General features: G+C 38.1%; 1 protein-coding gene across 2 annotated transcripts in view; it reads left to right on the forward strand.

The window, feature by feature from the left end:
* Positions 1-6,040: 6,040 nt before the first annotated feature.
* Positions 6,041-26,801, forward strand: part of LOC120539053 (carnitine O-acetyltransferase-like) — a 43,615-nt gene continuing 22,854 nt past the window's right edge. The window contains exons 1-3 of one of the 2 annotated variants that reach the window (XM_039768763.1): positions 6,041-6,504; positions 17,855-18,067; positions 26,629-26,747. In XM_039768763.1, coding sequence (XP_039624697.1) covers positions 6,445-6,504; positions 17,855-18,067; positions 26,629-26,747 — 392 coding nt within the window. In that variant the 5' untranslated portion in view covers positions 6,041-6,444. The remainder of the gene's footprint in view (positions 6,505-17,854; positions 18,068-26,628; positions 26,748-26,801) is intronic. The other variant, XM_039768762.1, reaches the window with a different exon arrangement.

Raw genomic sequence — 26,801 nt, forward strand, 5'->3', positions numbered from 1 at the left:
TAGCTGGTCATCTGTTGGCTCGTTTCACATCTCATTTCTGTTTGGCTGCCATTTAATGGAAGAAAGGAATAAATTCAGAGGACTGAATTTTTAAAAACAGGGCTATTAAAATAAAGGGAAAAAAAGTTAATTAGTAGTGAAAACTGGTCACTGATTAGGAAAAGGGTTAGAATGAAAAACTGCAACCACTGCAGCCCTCCAGGAACAGAGTTTGACACCGCTGCTTTACAGCATTAACTCTAGAACCACATTGCAGAATTATCATCATAGCCTGTAGCTTGTAGCACCCTAAAGTTATGAAAAGAACATTCATTTAAAAGTGAAATCCTTTAAGAATTCTCGTTTACAAAGATATCTTTAGTGAAAAGCAGTTTCATTTAGATAGGTGTAACTATCACACAATAAAGCAACATACAGAACATAAAAGGCAGAGACTAAAATAATAAGCCCGATCTGAAACAAACTCCTCCTGTGCAAAAAAAAGTGGTGTACGCCACAGAATTTTATGTGCCGAATCAATTTCTGAAATTGTAGTTTCTCCACCACAAACTATGGGATATCAGACTCAGTGAAAAGCACCACTTTGAAACAAAAAAACAGATTTTTAAAAAATAACTTATGTTCGTTTTATGGCATAAGTTGTCCAGAACATTATTTGTAGTATATTTTAAGCTGACAAATAGTAGTGTTCCTCTTTCTTAATGTTAGTTGGGGTGGAAACAACACAAAATGAACATATTTGCTACACATTGTTTGCTCTCAATCAGTATTTTTTTCTCTTTTAATTCCTTCAGAATAGCTAGGGAGTTATATTTATTAGGTTTGAAAGATGCCTTTTTTTGCTCAGGAGACAAAATGTTATTGTTTAAGTGGTTTTCACAGTTATATGCAAGGCAGAGTTGATCCATCCATTGTCTTGACCAGGTAACAGGTAAGCAAACCGTAAAAAACTAGACACCTTTCATTTATAGAAAAAAGCAGAAAACTACAGAAATTTTGAATTTTTCCACCCCAAGAACTTCACTCAAATGGAAAGATGTTATAGTGGAAAGCCGAGTGAACCTATGTTAACAGACATCTTTTCATCATTCCATCATGAAACAATTTTAGGAGGTTATAGCAGCAAAAGAGCTACTAAGTGTCTATTGTATGTAAGTAATGTTTGGAAAGATGTCTGGAAAAGACTGGGCATAATTACTGAACTCATGCAATCCGGAGCTCAGGTGCTAGAAGGGGTTAAGGACAAAGCTAATGCCCTGAACCAATTTTTTAAAGATATTTTGACTACCACTGCCACCTTCTTCAAATGACCAGTCTCTCCACACCATCCCTACTACATCACCCACTCCCACCACATCCACTGGAATGGCCAGTGTTGAATTCATCTATGACCATCAGTATGGGTGGTGCATAACTGAAGACCAAGTAAGTAGACAACTGAGGAAGCTACAAATAGGAAAAGCTGCAGGACCAGATGGATTCAGTCCTCATTTTATTAAGGCCTGTGTGGACCAACTTTGTGATGTCCTCCTTCACTTGCTCAGTCTGACCCTAAGGCTCCACAAAGTGACTCTGCTTAGGAAAACATCTTGTATTGTTCTTGTTCCAAAAAAGGCAGACATTTCTTCACCTAATGACTACAGACCAGTGGCATGTCTCAGACCTTTGAGAGATTGGTCCTGGACTATATGAGTCCTCCTACAGTACCCACTGCATTTTGCCTATTAGGCTATTATTGGAGTGAGATGCAGTTATTTATCTGCTCCACAAAGCTTATTCTCACCTGCGCAAAACTGGAAGCACTGTGAGGATTTTGTTTTTTGATTTCTTAAGTGATTTATTACCATTTAACCATCTGTGTTAAGGAGTAAGCACAGAGATATGCAGGTGGATGAGCCAATGATGTCCTGGATAATGGACAATCTGTCAAGCAGACTGTAGTTTGTGAGACTCAAGGACTTTGTTTCTGATATTAATGTCACCAACACTGAAGCACCACAAGAAACAGTCCTATCTCTTCACTCTGTACACCTCTGACTATAAAAATAACACCAGATCATGTCACTTGCAGAAATTCTCAGGTGATTCTCCGCTTATAGGGTGTACGGATAAGCTGGATGAGGCAGAGTGTAGAAGTCAGGTGTAGAATTTGCTTCTTGCTGAAAAGAGAATTGTGTATATCTTAACATCTGCAAAACCAAGGGACTGGATATTGGCTTTCTCTGCATCAAACAGCCTCTAAATTCAGTCACTGTTCAGAGAGTGGATGTAGAGGTGGTGTGCCTCTACAAGTACTTGGGAATCCACATCATTGACAGGTTGGACTGATATTGGAAGACTGAGGAACAACATAAGAAAGGGGCAGAGCAAGCTATTTTTCTTTAGGAGACTGTACTCCTTTAATGTTGATAGTGACATTCTCCACATTTTCTACAGCTCTATGATAGCCAGAGTGATTTTTGATCCAGGGATGTGCTGGGCTGATATCATCATTTCAGGACAGGCCCACCAAATCAAAAAGCTAAATAAAATGGCAGGCTCGGTTATGGGATGCATTCTGGTCCTCTGATAGTAGCAAAGGAGAGTATTAAAACAAAACTGAGCAAAGCACCATTATGAACAATGCTGTACATCCTCTCTCTGACACACTAACACTGAGGACTTTCAGCCAACTAATTATTCAGCATACGTGTGTCAAGAAATGCTACTGGGGCTCCTTTATACTGTCAGTCATGGGCGTTGAAGGACTCCTCTAAGGGCCGGGAAAAGGCACACAATAAACCACCGAAACAAGAGGGGGGCTACCGGTGACTTTGTCCTGTTGTTCTTCTTCCCTCACAGGTCCGAGAAGCCGCCCGATAAGGGTACTTAACCCCGCCCCTTCTGAAGTTTTGGATATAAAAGAAGCGCTAGCAAAGAGAAAGGTGTCCTTTGCCAGGAGACCAGAACGAGCCGAACAGCACGTGACTCTCGAAAGATCCCTAAGAAGGAAGAAATCCCTGACTGGGATAGCACATTGGTGCTGTTTTTTGTTAATTTTTTCTTATTACGGTTGGTGTCCCAAACATTTCAACTATTTAAATTCTGTCCTTCCACCCGCCAACCACAATACCAACAGCAATATGCCTGCATAATACCTCACTGTGACTGTGACTACCAAGTCAGAAGTTTTCTTTCTTTTTAGTCATTCTGGTGTGCTTTTCTGTGGGTTTTCCCTGAGCTCTTGGGATAGGGCATAAATCCCAAAAAGTTAAGTTAGTTTCTGAGTTCAAGGATCTGAGCTGGTATCTGGAAAGTTGCTGGTTCAAATCCTGTTAATTGCCAGAAGGGATCCTACTCTGTTGGGCCATTGGGCAAGGCCCTTAATCATAATTGTTCCAGGGGGCTGACTCTAAACTCTGACCTCCTAAGGTAATGCTGAAAAAAGACAATTTTTCCGTAAGGTTTAATAAAAAGTACTGTATATCTAAAATCTATCCACATCTGTTTTATGAGATGAAAGCTCGGCTGGGTTTCTTTGATTTGGTACAAATGTTCCTGCAGTACTGACTTTGCTGTAATAGTAATGTTGTTCCCTTATAGTTGCACTTTGTAGACAAACTGCCTAATTAACAAATTATTAAAAACTTTGTCTGGCAAAGTAACAGGTAGCTTATTGCCATTTATGTAACAACAAACTAAAAATGTATGCATAATGCATAAGCTTAATTGTACATTGGGTATACTTAAAAAACATTGCTTTGATCATTATTTTTTGCATATATTTGTAACATTTTTTCATTAAACACATTTTAAGCAAACAATTACAGTTTTTCTCACTAGAATTAATAAAAATATAAATATGTTATTTTAATAATTGTTTGAATTTAATATTTTCAAAATCTGTGTTTAAAGCAAAACTGTTATTTTATTTGATAATAAGGTTAGAACATTGAGGAAATTGAACACAGAGATGAGTCATAGTAGCAAACAGAAACATGTGATGCCTTTAGAACTCCCATTTCCTCTATGAGTGGGACAGCTGAATCATGAATTAACACCAGGTTGAGAAGGAGCGGCTAGCTAGAAGAAAAGCAACAGCTTGCTGCCAAAAACATCATCACACCTAGTTTTGTGGATTCATTCCCCCTCATTTCATATTAAGCTTGGCTTAATGAAGCATTTTGTCAAGGCCCTATCAAAAGATGGGGTCTGTTTTATACATTTGTGTCAAATGTTTCTGAGTTTGTCTGAGGCTAAATTGAAAGAGGACACTTTTTGAGCATCATTTAGGTAACAATAAAGATCCAAATTATAAGGAAATTGTGAAGAACCTATGGATTGCAACATGCGTCTCAAACTTCACTTTTTAAAAATTTGCATTTGGACTGTTTCCCTGAAAATCTTGGAGCAGTGGTTGAAAAGTGGGGTAAAATATTTCTTCAGCATATCAAGAACGTGGAAAGTAGGTACTAGGGACCAGGGCCGGATTAAGGCGAAATTGGGCCTGATCCTGCAGCACAAAAAAAGGCCTATTTTGTCTTGCCATTGGTGCATGTGCATTCGACACTCACTGTACATGCGCACTCAGACCGACCAAGGAGCCTTAATTGCTTGCGACGCAACCAGCCAGCCGTTATTGAACATGAATAATAATAACGACGTAGTATCGTAACAACTCGAGATTAACAACAAACTATGTAACATCAACATTCAATAGCAATTGTCTGAAAAGTGCACTTAATGCAGAAAACTTAACAATGAAATACACAAAATTTTGCAATTCTCTTACAAAACAGAGTAAGAAAAAATTAATTTGCAGAGACATTGGGTTAAAGTGACTCAGTTCAGGCTGTTGAGGGCAAAAATTTTTCCACGATTTAAATTTCATAATAGACCAGAATCCTGTCAAGGATTTAAAAAATTCTAAACATCCATGCCGGGCCCGCAGGCCAGCTTTTAGTTTTACCTTTACAGATAACCATTTAAATACACATCGATTTTTACTGTACAACTAACTTTCAAGGTGAAAAATGTACTACATGGCACTTACAATACAATGATAAGGTGGCAAGAATCCCCAAGATATTGCAAAAAAGCGCAGCTAAATTACTAAGTAAACTGTTTAACGTAAAATTGGTAGCATTAACTTGAAATCTTCGGTTAACAATAAACACAATGTTATAGTTACATCACAGCGCAAAGAACAATACTAACTGTATAAGTAACGCTGTGTCTAGGCATACGAAAGTCGGACTCCAAATTTCATTCTAAGAATTATTTTGAGCTTAATATAGCAAAGAAAAACCGTTCAGCTTCCGGAAAATTCTCGTCTGTTTTCATCTGGGACTATTTCAGGAATGGGCCTAATGATAGATAGATAGATAGATAGATAGATAGATAGATAGATAGATAGATAGATAGATAGATACTTTATTAATCCCAAGGGGAAATTCACAGCTGCAGCATCAATAGCACCCACCTTAATCCGGCCCTGCTAGGGACATTGGGATTTCAGTGTAAATGCAGATTGGATTACTGCTGGATGATTCCTAGGAACACACCAAAGAAAGTGTATAAATGACAGGCCACCAAACAAAGTTTTGGACCACTCAAAATAATTACAAGTGACACAAACTAAGGAAGTTACATGTAGGTCACAAATATTCGTCAATTTACAGTCTCATAGATAGATCTTTATTTGTCCTGTAAACGTATGTTTAAACACTACAGTTTTAGACGTCTATTTGTTGTAATTACTATATTATTTAAAATGTAACAACACTGTAAACCGGGAAATGGCTTTTAGACTGCAATCTACAATTGTACGAAAATCAGCATTAGCCTTGGCTAAAAGTATTTTTAAAATGAGTTTCTAATGTTTTCCTGTGCGTCATCTTTAATTCTGAGTAGGGAATTTTTATCCTTGAATTTGGCATCTGTTACATAGCGGACGAGACGTGAAGCACAAGAGCGCAGACGGCGTGTAGCCAGTCACGTACTAAGTTATTTCTCCTCTACTGAAAAAGTTTTGTGTGATTACCCGCAATTAACTATACTGTCAGCATTTTACTCTACATCAGAGTCCAGCATTACCATTTTGCAAACGTTAAAGGATTATGGCTTCAATGCTGGTTGTGTTGTAAAGCTGACAGGTAAAGCCTCCAACAAAGAGAACGTAACAGAGACAGGCGTGGGAAAGTCGAGGACGGCCCCACCCGCCACGTTGAGGGGAAGTGCTTGTTAGCGTCTTCCACAAACAACAACCGGGTTGTGAGCTGTGTGGCGGCCTTTGCTCCAGGCGAATCCCTCACTTTGCTCGCCTGTGGTCATGCATGGCGGGCTCGACTGCATTTCGTCTCTTATCGCATTTTAAGGGCTAGCGGGGAGAGGAGTAGCCCGACAGCTGCAAAATACAGAAGAACATTGTCAGACTGCTGCGCTTTTTTTCTACTGTCGGACCCAATGCCGCTCGTCTCCACCAGTATGTTAAGTAAACTGCGATTATTCGAAGGAGCCAGGCTGGTGAGTGGTTGTCATCATATACCAACTTTTAAACCCTGCAATTCTGCATGTTTTTCACTCTTTCCTCGTTTCCTTCTGTACGTTTAGCTGATTTGAATCGGCTCCTTACAGATCGCGTTTACAAATCGTATTCCACAGAATAAACTATTCTGGCACTTTCCTGATTTTGTTCCGTTACATTGCAAAGAATCTCCATGCACCACCGTCCAACTCTGCACTGGACGTCGTGGACTAGCCTAGTGGAGCTGACAGTGCGCGGCCTGACGTCGGCGTGCTGACGTAATGGGGGCGTGTGCGTCCTGCTTAATAGTTTAATATTTGAGCACTAGACAAGGTACGGTTCTATACTTGTGGAGACTTGGTCGGTGCAGGATCCATAATTTAATTGTTGGTGCAAAGGTTTTAAATATCTTATTTGAATATTTCTATACGTCTGACCCTGGTCTTACCACAGTAGCTGTTGATTTGTATTTTTTTATCTGTTAACTTTTGGAGTTGATAGTACTTAGACACACGTTAAAATGTTACTGGTTAAAATAACGTAGAGCCAGTTCCAGAACTATTTTTTGCAAAAGATGCGTATTAACAGTATTAGAAACATGTGGACGTGGAAATTAAGGAAAGTGCTAATACGTTTTGCCAAGATTTATACAGGACTGAGTCAAAAATTACTGCTACCCAAGATGAACATGTAAATGGAACACCCAAACCTTGTATACCTGTGCACACTCAATATGTGTACGTATATTGGATAAATATATGCAAACCGCACAAAAGTAATGTATGATAATTTTCTGTAATTTCTTCTAATTTCACAGACTATTCACATTTGTATTAATATACAATGCTCCAAATTTTACCATGTAAAAAAATGGGTATAATATGTAGTATTTAATATGCAAATCAATGACTGCCAAGGCTGTAAAGCTAATCAATTCAACAATTCGTTAGAACTTTGGCCTTTTTATTCCTTTAAATATCAGGATTCATAATGGGCACAGAAGCAATCCTTCTAAAAGTGCTTGTAATAGCAATATGCTATGCTTGCAAAATAAAGGAAGACAAAATACATGTGTCTAAAATCTGTATCAATCCAAAGTTGAACAATGTCTGAAATTGCATAAGCTGTCCTAAACTTTAGTGTTTATAAGAAATTTTGTTACTGCTTGATTTTTAAAGTCTAAATATTCACGATTGTACAGGTTTCATTTTTCACCCTCTGATATAGGTCCATAGAGGGCTAGATCCCTAGTGAAGGGTCAAAAATAATATATTTGTAATCACTGACCTTAAAATACTCGAAATACAGCAAAAAATTACACGTATCATGTCTGTACTGTATTACCAATCAATATTTTTTCAAAGGTTTGTGTAATGGAGGGGGTGAACCTTTGGGATTGGTTGATGTGGCATGCAAGTTCTTTCAAGTTCTTCTGATCATTTTTGATGAAGACACCTATTGGTTTACTCTTAAATTTTAGTGTGTAATTTTTACACATAATATGATCCAAAAATGTCCTAAAATGAGGATTTTTTCAAGTCTGTAGGGCCAAAAATAGAAGGGAACCCCAAAAAGCCTGATATCTTGCATAACTAGACATGAAGAAGCATTGAACGGTATATCTTATGGTGGGGTTTTCTCATACCGGTGTGTCAGGAGGCACTGGACCAAAAAAACGGAACTATTCTTACAGCATTAAATACTTCTAATGAACAGAAGGATGTAAGACAAGATACAGAACAACATTTCTGAAAGGGATACAGTACTAAAAGAAAAGTAAAAGTACAAACTTGCAAGGATGTTACAACAAGGATGTTCAGAGTAAAAGAATGTGGTGCATCCTGGCATGTGGAAGACAACCAATATAGAACTCATGAAGTTGGTTAGATAGTACAAAAAATAATATAAAACAATATAGCACGGCTAATGGTAGTTGAATGGGCTGTATTGAGTTCCAGTGGTCATAAGTTAGGGTCTGAGTTGTTTAAAAACCCACATTTTGATTTATTCGTTTATTCTTATGCTGCTAACATATAATTTTTGGTTAAAGAAGAAACCTAAATAAAATCAGATGAATGCAGAAATCTTCCTCTGAACTTAAAAGTATACAAGGAATACTGGCAGCTGGAGTTGCCCCAGTGCTAGGCTATTACGATGGGTATACTCAAAGCAGTAGTTTGTGGTTGCATACTTTAAATGAAATAAGTCAATGGGTAATCCTAGTTAAATACCTGCCTTAGACTTTAGACTTCTTTTCTATAAAAATCCAAAATTTTATGTTATTACTCTTCTTGTGAGCCCCTTGGAGGTTGTAGCGAAATAGAGAATTAAAGCAAAACTGTGTGCCATTATGAACAGTGCTGTACATGCTCTCCCTGGCACACTAACACTGAGGATTTTCAACCAAGAAATTATTCAACAGAAGTTTGTAAAGAAATGCGACTGGGGCTGCTTTATGCCAGCAGCAAATACACCAGCAAAATACCTCACTGTGTCAGTGATAGCCAAGTCAAAAGTTTTTTATTTCTTTTTATTTTTCTTAATTTATAGTGATTGTGGTATGTACTCAGACCAAATTGACTGTGTATGTTTATTATGTATTTATCCATCTGTGTACCTACCAACCTATTTATGTATTTATTTAAAGAGCTTCTATAAAAAGCCAAATTTTCCCCTGGTGACTACCAACCTGCCTTCCTTCCTTCCTTCGATATTCAAATTTCTGTCTTTGTGTGAAAATGAATACATTTATGTAACTAAAGTTTTAATGCTAAATGCACATAAATAATGGAAAAAACAACATTTAAATTACTTCTAAGTTTTTAATTGATAAAGTCACATATATTGAACAATTGGTTGTGGCTTTTCTGCAGGAACTTCTCTGGTTTTCTGGCATTACTGTGACTGACACAATTCCCTTGTTCTTTCAGCATTCTGAAATCGATGTCTTCTACATTTTCTAATGTTTCACTTGTATTTCTTAGGTGTTTCATTTTTCTCAATAACTAGGTTTAGATTTCTAAGATGTTGGGCTGGTGTCCCTGTCTTCATGTATTTTGATTGACCCTCCACCTGCATATAGAAAAAACAAAGCAAAAAATATAAGAGAGACAAATGAAGAGACGGCATATGAATGTTTGTCAGCCTCATATTGTCCTATTAATGGTAGTTTAGAGGTCCAATCAATATCTAACCCTGTCTCTCCTGGACACCACAGATGCCATTGTGGGGGAAGGTCATGCAGTGTAGAGATGGCAGTTGGGATTCCGGAACCTTCTCAGCATGTGTGCAGACACTAGCAGTATGGGGGAGGGCTCTACTGACAAGAATGAGTTACACCTGTTTTTGTTCCCTTAAATAAAGTTTAGAAAAGTTTGCAGCCATTATCACATTATGTCACTTGTACTCATTGGGCATGTCAGACTTGCTGACTTTAGTAGCTGACCTCATCGACGGATCATGTCTGTTTACATGAAAATCACTGAGCATATCAAATGTAGTGAGCTGCATGCTGACCTTCCAGCATGGTCATGTTCACCCCATTTTTGTAAAAAACCAGTAATGTGTCGCCTGATTAAACCAATGCGGTATGAAGGATTAACAGATTTGCTGATTTCACCTACATTCTCTGCCCTTTTTCGTTCTTTTTCTTCATTCTGTTGTGCTATGTTAAACAAGACATCAGACAGCGAAGCCTATCTACTACTTGTAAGACCCAAAACATCTGTGTTCTTTATTCCTCACCACTGCGTTATATACACTGTATCTTCTTATAAGCATTCATTGGTTGACCGCTCTCATGCACACAGAGCCTACCCCTACAACTAAAGACAAAATCAGACCTGCTGAATTTTGCTGGGGTAAGTTGTGGACTAGCTGGAATGAGTCGGTTGGGTATGTCAGACTAAGTGGATGATGTCCACAGGAGTGTGCTGCTGACTGCCACGGTCTTCCTAAATTATTAACATGAAGGCTAAGACTGAAAATCTAATGTGAAATGGTCTTAACAAAACCGGGTCTGTTAAAATCAGAACAGGTATAACAGCTTTTATTTTATGTTTTTACTCATCTTCTGGTATAGTAAAATATTTTTTGGATGCCAATATTACTGCTTTTAAGCTTCCTTATTATAATCTGTATGACAAATCCTTTAATTTTTGCTTTCAGTGACAACTGCCATTTAAAAAACTGTAGCAAACAATGACAATAAATAAAAGCAAATTAATTGCGTTAATTATTTAGGGTTTTTATTTGTTTTGAGTTTAGGTAAACCTAGGAGTTTAGTGTAAACCTAGTCCTATATACCCACTGATTTTTTTTTTTAATTTGTTATCTAATAACTGAAAATTAGACCTTTAATACATTTTCATTACTAGATTGTTTGCTGGAAGAAAGGTTGTGGACCTGGCAGCTTTTAGTGTAAAATCTGACCAGGTCAACCTAACATGTACACAATGAAGATGTCAGTATGCAAAGAAATTAGTATAATAAAAAAATCAAAGTACTGTATAATACTATGTTATATATCCAAGTAGAAAACCATATCTGTTTTCTAAATTTACAAAGTGAATGTAGCTGAGACATTGCGCTCCATCCAACACAATACAATCTAATGCTGCAGGGATATGTGGCTTTCTGCAGTACTGCTGGATTTTGTTAATAATGGTTTATTAGTGTAATACAGTAATCCCTCGCTATATCGCGCTTCGACTTTCGCGGCTTCACTCTATCGCGGATTTTAAATGTAAGCATATCTAAATATATATCACGGATTTTTCGCTGGTTCATGGATTTCTGCGGACAATGGGTCTTTTAATTTATGGTACATGTTTCCTCAGTTTGTTTGCCCAGTTGATTTCATACAAGGGACGCTATTGGCGGATGGCTTAGAAGATACCCAATCAGAGCATGTATTATGTATTAACTAAAACTCCTCAATGATATGATATGCTTCCCGCGCGCTGCTTGATTGTTTGCTTTTCTCTGTCTCTCACCCTCTCTGACATTCTCTGCGCCTGACAGAGGGGGTGTGAGTAGAGGGGCTGTTTGCACAGAGGCTGTTTGCCTAGAGGATGCGGACGCTCCTCTACAAAATGCAGCTGGTGCTTCGACATACTTAAAAGCACGTATTGATTTTTTGATTGTTTGCTTTTATCTCTCTCTGACATTCTCTGCTCCTGAAGGCGCTCCTTTGAAGAGAAGATATGTTTGCATTCTTTTAATTGTGAGAAAGAACTGTCATCTCTGTCTTGTCATGGAGCACAGTTTAAACTTTTGACTAAAGGGTGTTATTTCATGTCTAGAGGGCTCTAGTAATGCTAACAGTGTGGGAGAGTTTATAAGGGCTTAAAATATATAAAAATAACCATACAAACGTATGGTTTCTACTTTTGCGGATTTTCATCTATTGCGGGGGGTTCTGGAACGCAACCCCCGCGATCGAGGAGGGATTACTGTATTACATTATTCATTAACTGAAAAAAACATTGTGTCATTATTAAACAAAGTTACACGTCATTTAATGCAGCCTTCTGCTGGGTTCTTCTTGCGATTCCTGGTTTGTAATATGCATATTCTCCCTGTTTTCCGGGGTTTTCTCTTCTGACTTTATGTTGATGGGCCAATATAAATTACCACAGTTTCAGTGAGCTTGAATGTATCTTGCTGTATAAACTGGCAAACCTTCCAGCATTGTTTTCTGTCTTCCTCCCGTTGCCCCTGTGATAAGTTACTGCTCTCTGATTACATTAAGTGTTCTTTTAAAATAGAAATATACTGTTAGCGATCTATATTTGGCATATACAGTATCATTGTGTTTTTTTGGAACATGACTAGGCTTAAATCCTTGATTTTGAGCAGTAATTTAGATTTAGCCTTATTTTTCATTCATTACCATGTAATCCTTACTGCAGAGTGTCATTGCCCATAGATCTTCTCAGATGTGTACTGTTATCACCAAGCTAATGAAAACACATTTTGATCTGTTACCCTAGTAAATTATTTTAAATGACAGAAATAGATTTGATTAGTAAACTTTTAATCGCAAGGAGAAATTTATATACATGTGGCAGCAGAAACATGAAAGACAAAGATACAGACTTGCAGGACAAATAATACAATCAAGCAATGCATCTCTCTATTATATAAAAAAAATCCTGGGATGAGACGAGACTTTTTTCAAGAGATTTTTTCAAGTCCCATGAGATAAGGCTTTGGCCATTAGATTTTTTCAAGTCACGCACTTCTCTCAACTATATTCAACCACGCACACTGTATTCTCACCTCTCATTCATGTGAATGCTTTTGACAGACCCAGTTCCTGCTCTCTCAGCTCTTATAAATTTTAACGTTTCCCTCACTTTAAGTTCCCAATTAAATAAAACGTATTATGTCCAAATCTTATTGAAGAATTTCATCATGAAGGGTTATCAATAGAAAAAAGAGTGCACGGACAATAATGTTATATGTTCTAGATGACACGTCAATGACTAAGCGCTGCCCTTTCTTCTTCGCGTCGAAAAGAGGCCCAAAAGTGTTGGAGAGAAAATAATTCAAAAAAGAACAATAATAATCTTAAGTGCAAATTTGGAAAATATTAATCAGCCCAGACCAAGTGGAATTGAAAACCTAGCAGGTCCAAGGGGGGTCGGAAATAAAAGACAAAGAGTAGAAGATAAAGTAGAACGTTGTAAAGAGGTTCAAAAACATTGGCACAATACACAGAGCAGGTTAGAGATTATGAAAGTACTAAAATTCGAAAGTCTAAAAAAACTGATAGTAAAGATTGCTTTAGCGCTAACAAACAGAAATTATTACTCTTTGAAATAATGTAACAGTGAAAAGAGATATGTAGATATTGTTCGGCTTTAAGGTTTAAGTCGGAGACTCACAGATTGTCTAATTCGTGTTGCCATCAGGGAAAAGTAGTGTTTCTTCCCAGTGAAGAGGTGTATCCACGAGAATTAAAAGATTTGTTGTTTGGTGAAAGTGAAATCCACAAACACTACAGGCAAAATATCTGAATCTACAATAATCTGTTCGCATAAGCATCATTCAATGCTCAAAACATAGATTTGCACGATTCCGGACCCTACGCTATGAGAATCTGTGGTCCCACAGCAGGTAAAGCTACTACAAGTTTGATTTTGAAGAAACCACAATTCGTTCATGTTTATATTTATGATCATGGAGAAGCGATGCAACATAGAATTGAAAGAGTTAAACAGTCGGACGTATTAGAAATTCTACAGCCAATAATGGCTTCTTCTCTTGGAGACCACTGCATAGAACAACACACTGTATACTACGGATGGGTAAAACATCTTCAGCAGCTTGTTGCACACATCTAAAGACCTAAATATCCTCAGGAAGTACAGTGTGCTCTGTCTCTTCTTATACAGCCTCACTGTGTTGTCAGACCAGTCCAGGTTGTTGTTTATGTAGCAGCCAGGTACTTGTAGCTCTACACCACTTCCACATCCTCCTCCCTGAATGGTGACTAGCCTGAGAGGCTTTTTGGCGCACTGGAAGTATCCCACCAACTCTTACGTCTTGCTTATGTTGAGCTGCAGATGCTTATGTCTTGCTTATGTTGAGCTGCAAATGGTTCTCAGTGCACCACAGGACAAAGATCTCCACAAGCCTCTCGTCCTCTGGCTTGTTTCCATTATTAGTGCAGCCTGTGACAGAGGAGTCATATGAGAATTTCTGTAGATGTTATGCGCTGCTTTTGTACTGGAAGTCCATTGTGTAAAGGAACAGGAAGTTAGACAGGACAGTTCCATGAGGTATTTCTAGTATTACACATCACCATTTCTGACACACGGTTTTGAACTCGACAAATTGATGTCTGTTGGTCAGGTAGTCCATGATCCAGGAGGTTGTGTGGGCATCAAGATTAATAGCCTTGATTTTTTTTCCCCTGGTTGATGAGACAAAATTATGTTAAAGGCACTGGAAAAGTAAAAGAAAATTATTCTGATTCGGGTGCCAGCCTTGTCCAAGAGGGAAAAAGCTCTGAAGCATGTATATCACAGCATCCTCCACATCTGTATGTGCCTGAGGATCAAGATATTCTAAAACCACTTATCTGAGATGTTGCAGGAACATCCTCTCAATTGTTGTCAGGATGTATGAAGTAAGAGCAACTAGTGTGAAATCCTTGGAATCACTGGAGTGCCATTTGTTTGTTTTAAACAGCTGTGGAACGTACTGCAAACTCATTTAAAGGTAGAACAGGTGCTAAAGGTACCCACAGAGCTGGCTGGCACATGTTTTCAGCACCCTGGGGCTGATTCAGTCCGGCCCTGCAGCTTACTTGAAGCAGAGTTTCTCTCAACTGAACCAGCAAAGATAAGTCTATCTCTGCTTAAAATACAGGAAGTGGAAAAGGACTGGAGATCACAGATGTTATGTCATTATAGGGGAAGGTCTTACAGGGTAGAGATAGCAGTTGGGATTCCGGAACCTTCTCGGGTTGCACACAGAGGAGGCTAGCAGCAGCATTAGGGGAGGGCACAACTGAAAAGAAAGTTAAATCTGTTGAAGAACTGTTTCATTTCATTAACTCTGCCCTTGTTCCTTTCCTCTGCAGATTTTACAGTCCACATGTAGCCAGTAGTAGTCCTCATCTTGCTCCAAACTTCATTCACGTTGTTCTGTTGTAATTTGTGTTCAAGTTTGTGTCAGTAGTGGGCAAAACCGATGTACCACTTAGATACTGCTTCTTGAATGCTACCATAAGGGGTGAATCTTCATTACAGAATCTGTCCTGTACTGTATATGACTTATTTATACCTGTGTAATTTGGTTTAAACAGAATCAATTTACAAATTGCTTAATGCCATTTAGGACAAACTTGTTTTACCCTGTTGTAGTAGCCCATTGATTTTTTCCTTTAGATGGTCTTTGCCTAAACTGACTCATCTTTAACCAGCAGAATGGGGGGTTCAAGCTGCAGTTGCCTCACAGTTTCAGGGATTTCGGTTTGACTACAGGTTATGTATTGTTTCTCTCAATGCTTGCCCTTGGTGTTTCCAGTGTCTGCCATTTCCTCTCAAGTCTTGTTTTAGGTTATTTGACATTAAATTGGTCTTTGAGAAAACAGTGGTAATGTGAGTTGTTTTCTGTCTTCCATTCAAGGCTGCTGGGAAAGGCACAATTTCTTTGAGTCTGTACTATTTTATTCTTTTAAAATATTAGGTAAAGTAAGCTGTTATTGAAATACTATGTGCACCATATGAAAACGTTTGGGAACTTCTCTCATCCTGCATAATAATTTACTCTACTTTCAACAAAAAAGATAACAGTGGTATGTCTTTCATTTCCTAGGAACATCTGAGTACTGGAGTGTTTTCTGAACAAAGGTTTTTAGTGAAGCAATATTTAGTTGTATGAAATTAAATGTGAAAAACTGGCTGTGCAAAAATGTGTGTCCCCTTGAAATTTTGCTGATTTGAATGCATGTAACTGCTCAGTACTGATTACTCGCAACACCAAATTGGTTGAATTAGCTCGTTAAGCCTTGAACTTCATAGACAGGTGTGTCCAATCATGAGAAAAGGTATTTAAGGTGGTCAGAAGCAAGTTGTGCTTCCCTTTGACTTTCCTCTGAAGAGTGACAGCATGGGATCCTCAAAGCAACTCTTAAAAGATCTGAAAACAAAGATTGTTGAGTATCATGGTTAAGGGGAAGGCTACAAAAAACTATCTCAGAGGTTTAAACTGTCAGTTTCAACTCTAAGGAATGTAATTAGGAAATGGAAGGCCACAGACATAGTTTCTGTTAAACCCAGGTCTGGCAGGCCAAGAAAGATACAGGAGTAGCATATGCGCAGGATTGTGAGAATGGTTACAGACAACCCACAGATCACCTCCAAAGACCTGCAAGAACATCTTGCTGCAGATGGTGGATCTGTACAATGTTCTACAATTAAGCGCAATTTGCACAAAGAACATCTGTATGGCAGGGTGATAAGAAAGAAGCCCTTTCTGCACTCATGCCACAAACAGAGTCGCTTGTTATATGCAAATGCTCATTTAGACAAGCCAGATTCATTTTGGAACAAAGTGCTTTGGACTTATGAGATGAAAATTTGACCTACTGTCAAATTTGGTGGAGGTTCCATCATGCTGTGGGTCTGTGTGGCTAGTTCAGGGACTGGAGCCCTTGTTAAAGGTCCTTGTCGAGGTTCGGATCAATTCAACCCAATATCAACAAATTCTTAATGATAATGTTCATGCATCAGTTACAAAGTTGAAGTTACGCAGGGGTTGGATATTCCAACAAGAGAATGACCCAAAACACAGTTCGAAATCTACAAAGGCATTCATGCAAAGGGAGAAGTACAATATTCTGGAATGGCCGTCACAGTCCCCTGACTTGAATATCATTGAAAATCTATGGGATGATTTGAAGCAGGCTGTCCATGCTCGCCAGCCATCAAATTTAACTGAACTGGAGAGAATTTGTAGGGAGGAATGGTCAAAAAATACCTCCATCCAGAATCCAGACACTCTTCAAAGGCTATAGGAGGTGTCTAGAGGCTGTTATATTTGCAAAAGGAGGCTCAACTAAGTACTGATGTAATATCTCTGTTGAGGTGCCCAAATTTATGCACCTGTCTAATTTTGTTATGATGCATATTTTCTATTAATCCAATAAGCTTAATGTCACTGCTGAAATACTACTGTTTCCATAAGGCATGTCATATATCAAAAGGAAGTTGGTACTTTGAAAGCTCAGCCAATAATAAACAAAAATCCAAATAATTAAGAGGGTGTCCCAAACTTTTTCATATGACTGTATTTAATCTTTTCAAGTGCATCTGTGTAAAGGTCACTGAAATCACAACTCTTGGATATTTTTCCTCTTGAATTTCTTGTGGGGCGGCACGGTGGCGCAGTGGGTAGCGCTTCCGCCAGTTAGGAGGCCTGGGTTTGCTTCCTGGGTCTGCCCTGCGTGGAGTTTGCATGTTCTCCCCGTGTCTGTGTGGGTTTCCTCCGGGTACTCCGGTTTCCTCCCACAGTCCAAAGACATGCAGGTTAGGTGCATTGGCGATTCTAAATTGTCCCTAGAGTGTGCTTGGTGTGTGGGTGTGTGTGCCCTGCAGTGGGCTGGCACCCTGCCCAGGGTTTGTTCCCTGCCTTGCGCCTTGTGTTGGCTGGGATTGGCTCCAGCAGACCCTGTAGTTAGGATATAGTGGGTTGGATAATGGATGGATGGATTTCTTGTGTACAATAGCGCTATTAATGGATAAGCAGCCAAAAGGCAGAGAAACCCAAAGAAGTGGATGTTTGTTGTGAGAAATCAATCTTAATTAACCCAAAGTAATTTCTTGTTTTTTTCAGGTGCAGAGAAGATGGTTAAGTACAGTGCCCATCCAACCTGTTCCACCTCTGAAACAAACGTTACAGCTGTATTTACGGACCTTGGAGCCAATTGTCTCAGCCTCTGAACTGGAGCAGAGCAGATTGATTGTGGAAGAGTTTGGCAAGAAGGGAGGCGTGGGTGAACATCTGCAGGACAGCCTGGAAAAGAGAGCAAGACGAACATACAATTGGGTATGCAGAATTGTGCATAGGTGGATGGCATTGGAAGCTTAACGTTTCATTTAATTTTGCCTTGAATTGAATAGACATTTTATGATGACTTAATGAAAGACTTTAATATTGGAAATATATTCTTATCATGATGTTTCATCAGGTGATAGTTTGTTTTGTCCCAAGTCTTTTATATACAGTGTATAAGACTGTATTAAATTTCACAAAGTTTAATTGCAGTAAATCTCAATCTCTTTCTTGGGAGTACCACTGTGGCTGCTGTTTAAATAACCAGACAAATCCCAACCTTCAGTTCACGTCTTGTTTAATTAGTTACCCTGTTTCTTATAAAGTAACTGAGTTAAATTCACGAATGAATTGTTTTCGTTATACCGTATTCGAGAAAAGGGTATAGGAAATGTAGCACTTAATATCATGTTGTCATAGCTTTTTTGCATATGGGACTCTTGGTAACCTGGTTTATTAATTTATTTTTGATTTTTAACAATTAGCCTACACAAAGTGTTAATTTACTTTTAATTATTTTCATAAAAAAAAATCAGAGTTAATAAATTGCCAGCATCAGTGCATTAATATTGTGCCCTAAGTGAAACACTCTAGTTCAGTTGTGTTGATTTCTTTGAGCTCATCCTCAAAATGCTGCTGTACTAACTGACATTGTGTAAGAAATAAGAGAGATTAAAATTGACTGGTATCCCCCGGAAAGCACATCCTTTCTTGTTAACTAAGCACAAAGACTTTTGTAAATTCTGATCAGTAACTTACGGGAATTCCTACAAGGGCATATTAAATGCTGAAACAACAAAATAGCAAGCAAGAATTGACACTTGATTAATTAATTTGGTTAGAATGAAAACCTTAAGTTGCGGTGTGAAATTTTGAACTGTGCTTGGCAAACCCTAATTTAGTGCAAATTTGCATAAATAACTGTGCTTTTCTTTAATAATAAGCATTGTGTCTTTTGTTAGAATTAATATGTACAAGGCTTTGAGTCTGTCTTATGGCTGATTTTACATTACCTACAAAGGCACATTTTTCTGCCTCTGGCAATTCATTGAAGGTTCAAATGCAAAGAATAATCCCAGCAAACCTCGCAGGAATTGTATCTTATCCAGAGAAATGTCTTAGGTTGCATGACATTTACATAGATTTATAAGAATAATAAAGTGAAGAAAACTGTGGACCTGTACTCTGTATAGTGATGTGTATCTTGGTTTAACAAAATTCTTTAGCACCTTCAATATGCAATTATAAATACTGCAAAACCTAATCTGTATGACTGAAACAGATTCAGCTGTGTTAACATATGATACAAATTTTCTGAGCCCCTCTGTTTATATTTTTATATCTGACAGAAGAAAATGTTTTACAAAAATCCATTGTATTATATTTTTTTTGCTACAGCAACAAAGATTGCCCAGAGAAAACTTCAGGAACAATATTAATGGTTCTTTAAAGCCACATCACATGGATTCCTTGCTGATGTATGGTTGAAAGAATTTAGCAGCCTTTTATGAATAATTAAAAGATCAAAACATGAAACAAATATTAAAGTAAAAAAGAGGTATATCTTTAAAGTAAAAAATAGATCACACTGAATTCCTCTCTCCATCGTTCTGCTTGTTTTTGACAAATAATTATCATAAAAACAATTAACCCTGTAGATATATTTATATCGAGAAATACCAGATGCTTTTCCTATTCTGAAATAATGAGTATATTATTACACTTGCATGTTTATTCCTCACTGCAGTGGTTTTCCTTTTTTAGTATTTTTAAAAAAATAGACTGTATCTGAAAATGTGATATCCCATTCAGTATTTCTAATTATTTTATTATTAATTAATAAAATTAATTTTTCCTTTTTTTTTTTTTTACTTTCTCCAAGATAACCATACATAACCTAAGAGAAAGTATAGGAATCATGAAAAAATTTGGCCTCGAGATTTTGATGAATCTTGACGCTTTAGACCATCCCGAGTCTGAAAATACCATTTTTGATATTATGACAGTCTGTGTGTAAAGAAGATAACTCGAAACGCTTTGACGTAGGTCAATGAAACTTGGCACACCTGCTTTATATTATAAATAAGAAATTCTATCAACTTTTGAGCCACTTCAAACTGAATACTTCAACAAATTGTCCAGTAAACCATGGTTATAATTACATATAGATGATTACAATTTTGTGTAGTTCTTTATAATGATAAAAAGCAAACAGATATGAAATTTGAGAAAAATATTTAAACAACCATCTGAAATTTTTGTATCATGGAAATATAAATGTGTACACGATATTAAAAAAAAAACTATTCAATATAACACATTCTTTCAATAACTATTATTAATTTTGTCTTAATTTATAGATTAGCAGTTTAATAATAACGTGCAAACATTGAACATGCCTTGTAAATATAAAGATGCAATGAGAACAATAAGCTGCTACATCCCAGTCATGCTCCTGGTAATGCATTTAATTTTATGATTTTTTTTTAATAATTAAATATAGCTAAATGCAGTTTTACCTATAGCAATTTATTGCAACAAATATTATATAATACTAACACTTTTTCTATGTTTTTAGGTGACTATAACTCTTTTTACTTTGCTTGTAATCTAGGTAATGCTTATGTAATCATGAAAAATATCCACCTCAGTTTTCGACCTCGCCAAGTGCGAAAAAACATTTTAAAACAAAGTTTGTTTATAAACAGAGATAAATGATTGTGTATCGATTATTATCAATTAGTTATGATGAGAAACAAAGAGCTATGATATTTGAGAAATATCGCGCAACTGCAAGTGGTTCTAATGACCTTTTCCTCTATCTCAGTATACGAGAAAGTCGAGAGGAGCACGCTTCCAATTTTTCCATTCCAGCGTCAAAAGCTGCCAAAGGTTAGAAAAGCACGACTTGATATACAGTTAGGTCCATAAATATTTGGACAGAGACAACTTTTTTCAAATTTTGGTTCTGTACATTACCACAATGAATTTTAAATGAAACAACTCGGATGCAGTTGAAGTGCAGACTTTCGGCTGTAATTCAGTGGGTTGAACAAAAAGATTGCATAAAAATATGAGGGAACTAAAGTATTTTTTTAACACAATCCCTTTATTTCAGGGGCTCAAAAGTAATTGGACAAATTAAATAACTGGAAATAAAATGTTCATGTTCACTACCTGGTTGAAAACCCTTTGCTGGCAATGACAGCCTGAAGTGTTAAACTCATTGACATCACCAGCTGCTGGGTTTCCTCCTTTTTAATGCTCTTCCAGGCCTTTACTGCAGTGGCTTTCAGTTGCTGTTTGTTTGTGAGGCTTTCTGTCCGAAGTTTAGTCTTCAACAAGTGAAATGCAATCTATCCTTTCTATTCTTGAGGCTTATGAGTGTCTTGCACCTTGCAGTGCACCCCCTGTATTTACTTTCATGCAGTCTTCTCTTTATGGTAGACTTGGATATCGATACTCCTATCCCCTGGAGAGTGTTGTTCACTTGGTTGGCTGTTGTGAAGGGGTTTCTCTTCACCATGGAAATGATTCTGCAATCATCCATCACTGTTGTCTTCCGTGGGTGTCCAGGTCTTTTTGCATTGCTGAGTTCACCAGTGCTTGCTTTCTTTCTCAGGATGTACCAAACTGTAGATTTTGCCACTCGTAATATTGTAGCAATTTCTCGGATGGTTTTTTTCCTGTTTTCGCAGCTTAAGGATGGCTTCTTTCACCTGCATGGAGAGCTCCTTTGACCGCATGTTGTCTGTTCACAGCAAAATCTTCCACTTGCAAGCACCTCAGATCAACTCCAGGCCTTTTATCTGCTTAATTGATAATGACATAAAGACGGACTTGCCCACACCTGCCCATGAAATAGCCTTTGAGTAATTGTACAATTACTTTTGAGCCCCTGAAATGAAGGGATTGTGTTAAAAAAATGCTTTAGTTGCCTCACATTTTTATGCAATCGTTTTGTTCACCCTACTGAATTAAAGCTGAAAGTCTGCACTTCAACTGCACCTGAGTTGTTTCATTTAAAATTCATTGTGGTAATGTACATAACCAAAATTAGAAAAAAGTTGTCTCTGTCCAAATATTTATGGACCTAACTGTACAGTAAAAAGCAGGAACCATTCCTCGATGTTAATGCAGTTAATTTACAGGGCACATTCACACTCACTTGTGCTGAACCAACTCAGAATTTCTAGTAAACACAACATTCTTATGTTTGAGTATGAAAGTGTAACCCAAGAAAACACATATAAACATAAGAAGACCTTGCAAATTCTACACATAGAAGATGGTTCTTGGTTCTTGGGGCGGTGTGTATGGATTGTTAGGTACTCCAACATCCATGGATTTATTGAAACCACACTTTGCTTTAGAGGATCACAGGGAGTCAAAGTGAACTTCAGCAGCATCCAGCTATAGATGAAACACCAATTAATTGTAACAGACATTCATGCACATACCTGCACTCCAACTGGACTAATTAATGTCCCATTAATCTAAAGTACATTTCTTTTAGATGTGGGAAGGAACCAGAGTACTCTGAGAGAAGTAGCACATGCTTGATGAGTGTATACAGGACAGGAGAGATGGTGTACTGTGCTTTGAGTTAAATTCAGTTCCTTAAAGTTGTGAAGTTGTTATGCCATTGTCTGCTGATAATTATTAAAATACAAAGCTGAAATGAAGTGGTAAAAGTGAATGTTTGTTAGTAACATGAGACGGTGTCTTGTTTTTTTTATTTTACAAAACTATTATACAACCGAGGATCAGACCGCCAAGGTCCCCGCCTTCGGCCACCACCCAACTCACACTGCACCCAACCTCCTTGGCCCCTACCATAGGTGGTGAGCCCATGGGAAGGAGGACCCACATTACCTATTCGGGCTATGTCCGTCCAAGCCCCATGGGTGCAGGCCCGGCCACCAGGCACTCGCCATCGAGCCCCACCTCCAGGGCTGGTTTCAGAGGGGGGCCCTGGTGACTCACGTCCGGGCAAGGGAAAACATCGTCCAAGGTTTTTGTTCTTCATCAGAGGTTTGTTGAACCGCTCTTTGTCTCATCCCTCACCTAGGACCAGTTTGCCTTGGGTGCAAACTGTATCCCTTAAAGATAGGGTGAGAAGCTCAGTCATCCGGGAGGGGCTCAGAGTACAGCCGCTGCTCCTCCGCATCGAGAGAGGTCAGATGAGGTGGCTCGGGCATCTGATCAGGATGCCTCCTGGACGCCTCCCTGGTGAGGTGTTCCGGGCACGTCCAACCGGGAGGAGGCCCTGGGGAAGACCCAGGACACGCTGGAAGGGCTATGTCTCCCGGCTGGCCTGGGAACGCCTTGGGATTTTCCCGGAAGAGCTGGAAGAAGTGGCCGGGGAGAGGGAAGTCTGGGCCTCTCTGCTTAAGCTGCTACCCCCGCAACCCGACTCCGGATAAGCGGAAGAGGATGGATGGATGGATGGATATTATACAACCAATTCAAGTTAGCGGTCTCATACAACAAGTGAATACAGAAACTCCTTGGAGAATGAATTTGAGAGGAGGAAGAAAGCATAACAAAAATAAATAACTGAAAAACTGATCTGCCATGACTTTGCATTACAGTGAGTAAGCATACAGTGAAAAAATGACAAGTTATTTGTTTGATACACTTGCTAAATGTGGGAAAACTGTTAAAAAAACCCAGAAAATAATACCGTAGAATCCCAGTACTGCAGTGGACATTCAGGTATTCTGAATCCTGTGTGTGAACGGCTTCTGTGTGGAGTTTTCACATTCTGCCCATGTCTGTGTGGATTGTTTTTCTAAATCCCCAGAGAAGTAGGGATGGTTAGGTAAATTGGTGAATCCATACTGGTCCCTGTGAATTGCACCCTGCCTCATATCCGGTTCTACCAGGGTAGGTTCCACCCAATGTGGCATATTAATTAAACTAAGTGGTTAGGAAAATAAATATTATGGAGTGACTCTTCGTACTGAAATCTTATCGTTCGTTACTGAAATAACAATACATCAGAATGATAACTTGAAAGTAAAACTGTGAACATTAACAGTCTTCTTGCATTTCTTCAGTATTGTGGGTCACTGTCTCTTGCAGTCATGTTCTCTCAATTCTGACAAACTTGGTGACCATCTACAGCCAGAGGGTGACATCTCTGGATGGTGCAACCCAGGGCATCGCAAAGGTGGTCTGTGAGGTTAATGTCAGGAGAGGAGGCATGCCAGTGTCATACCTGCACAACAGCTTGTGTTCTTCAAGACAGATGCAACCACATCAGCTGTGTGCAACCTGGCATTGCATTGCTGTAGATACAGGTTGTGGAGTGTAAGCAGAAGGCCTTTCACAAGTTGCCTTGATCCAAGGTCAGCAGCATGGAGCCTGTCCATCTGTGTCCTGTAATTGATAGGAACGTTGCCTTTGCCAGCATTTTTACCACTGGTTACTGCTGAGATATATATGTGTCAGTCTTTCCTGGGAGTGACCAGATCTTTAATGGTTATCAGTCCTTCCAACTTTTGAAACCTTGCATATAGTCAGATAACAGTTTGCTTATTAATTCATTATGATTTTTGTTTCTTCATATAAAACCTTTTAGAAAAGCCGTTAAGTGCTTGTAAGTGGTAAAAGTGAGTGAGAAAAGTTTTAATTCAAGTTCAGTTCCAGATTTGCTCTTTGGAGATCAGATGCTTGTGTCTTTTAGGAAGCCAAAAAAATGCTTTATTTACATCAATATAATCTGCTTTTATCAAATTCATTTTGCAGTTAAAAGAGAATGTGCAATTGATCTGTAATCCTAACCAATTTATAATTTGAAGAGAAAATACTTCAATAAAGTTGTCATCTGTAGTAAGCTTTGATGTCACAAAGATAATTTTCTTCTCACTTTTATCCAAACTTGGCCAAGTAAGTTATATATCTCTTAAGTTATTTCCCCAACACACCTTGAATAAATGGGTTTGGGTTGGGCAGGGGGCAATATGGTATGATGAAATTATACATATTAAGCTCTTACTTGTAAGCGGTTTGTGAAAGCTTTATCCAACTCTGAAAAGTGTATTCTACCTTTTTCTTGGATTTCTTTTCATGCAGTACTATTTAAAGTATTCAGAGCCTTTAAATGTTTTCAAATATTGGAGGATTACAAATGATACAGATACGCCTGTATTTGTATTGCAGTTTCACATATGAAAATGGAACACATCTGAAGAGAGCTAATTGGATGGCATGACCAAGGCACTGGCTACTTGTTCTGTCCGTATCTGTCATTTATGTACTCTCTCAAAGATGTGTTAGCTTAACTGTCAACTCTAAATCAGCCCAGTATGAGTGAGTGTGGGTATGCATGAGAATGAACTTTATATGTTACAAAATGGGATGGATAGACAATTTATCTTCAAATGAAATGTCAAAGCATGCAAAAGTGTAAACTTTCAATCACTTGGCACTCTCATGTCATTCATTGTGTACAGTATTTCCATTTTCTCCAGAAACCAGTGATTCACATCACCATCTTGAAAATTGCCAAAGTACCAGTACTTCTATACTGCACCGTAAATATCTTTTTTAATATTATAGAGTCTGTAATTAGATTCAAAGTGTTTTTGTTCAATGTTCTCTAGTGCAGTGCCAGTGGTAATCTTCTTGTTTTATACTGTTAAAATGAGCAGGTACATTAAGCTTTAAAATGAAATTGCTTGCATGAATTTGTTTGCACGATTTATGCCTCAAATTTGCTGTTGTTTTTCTCAATAAGAATACTTTGGCTCCTTCTTTCTTTACATATTATGCACTGCACAGCACCACAGGTGTAATAAGGCAATACTTTTCTATCCTATTTAAGTATTAGCTTGTACAGTTTTCACAGTTAATTACTGCCTCCTTTTAAAATCCCTGAGTTTTTTTATTTGCATGCCCAGTTCAGAAAACACATTAAATGTTTACCATAACAGAATGCATTTTGTTTGTGTCACCGTATCAGTTGAAAGTGTAAAGCTGAAAGCTAGCACAGATCTCATTTGTATAATGGGCCCATAAGCAGACTTGGTCAAATATGTGATAGATCAGTGCCAGCAGCAAAAACCTTATCTATAGTAGTTTATCTCCGAAATGCAGGGTCATGGGGACTGAAACCTAATTCACCAGTATCGAACACAACGTGGAAACCAGTTCTAGTCTGGGTGACAGTAGATCATAATAGTCATGTTCTAAGTTTGCATTCTGCCATTCATCACTACTGTAATTCAACATGAAAAGATTGCACTTTATAGTGTTTAGCAGTATTGTATACTGTACATCCTATGTAGTACACATAATAAACATCTACTTAATTGTGAGTTAACAAAAATAAGCAAGCCTTAAATAAACATAAGCTACACATACAAAGAGAAAAACATTTGAAATATCATTCATAATAGTAAGTTATACACAGTATAGCTTTGGCAACCAGGAAGGGCAAGTTCTTCACATGCAGTTATCATTGGTAGGCTGGGGTGTTAACAAACAGATCAATAAGTTTAATTTGCTAGTATTTTCAAAGGCATTCTCCATTTCCTGTTTTTACACAGGTCTCGGAATGGTGGCAGCATACTGCATATCTAGAAAGTCGCCTCCCCCTGGCTGTGCACTCCAATCCAGCAGTGGCTCTACCAAGACAAGACTACAGAGATTGGAAAGGCCAGCTTCAGTAAGTGTTGGTAAATGAAAAAGATGTTAATGATTGCATGCTGAACTGAAAAAA

The sequence above is a fragment of the Polypterus senegalus genome, chromosome 11 (genome assembly GCF_016835505.1).
Source record: "Polypterus senegalus isolate Bchr_013 chromosome 11, ASM1683550v1, whole genome shotgun sequence".
NCBI lineage: Eukaryota > Metazoa > Chordata > Cladistia > Polypteriformes > Polypteridae > Polypterus > Polypterus senegalus.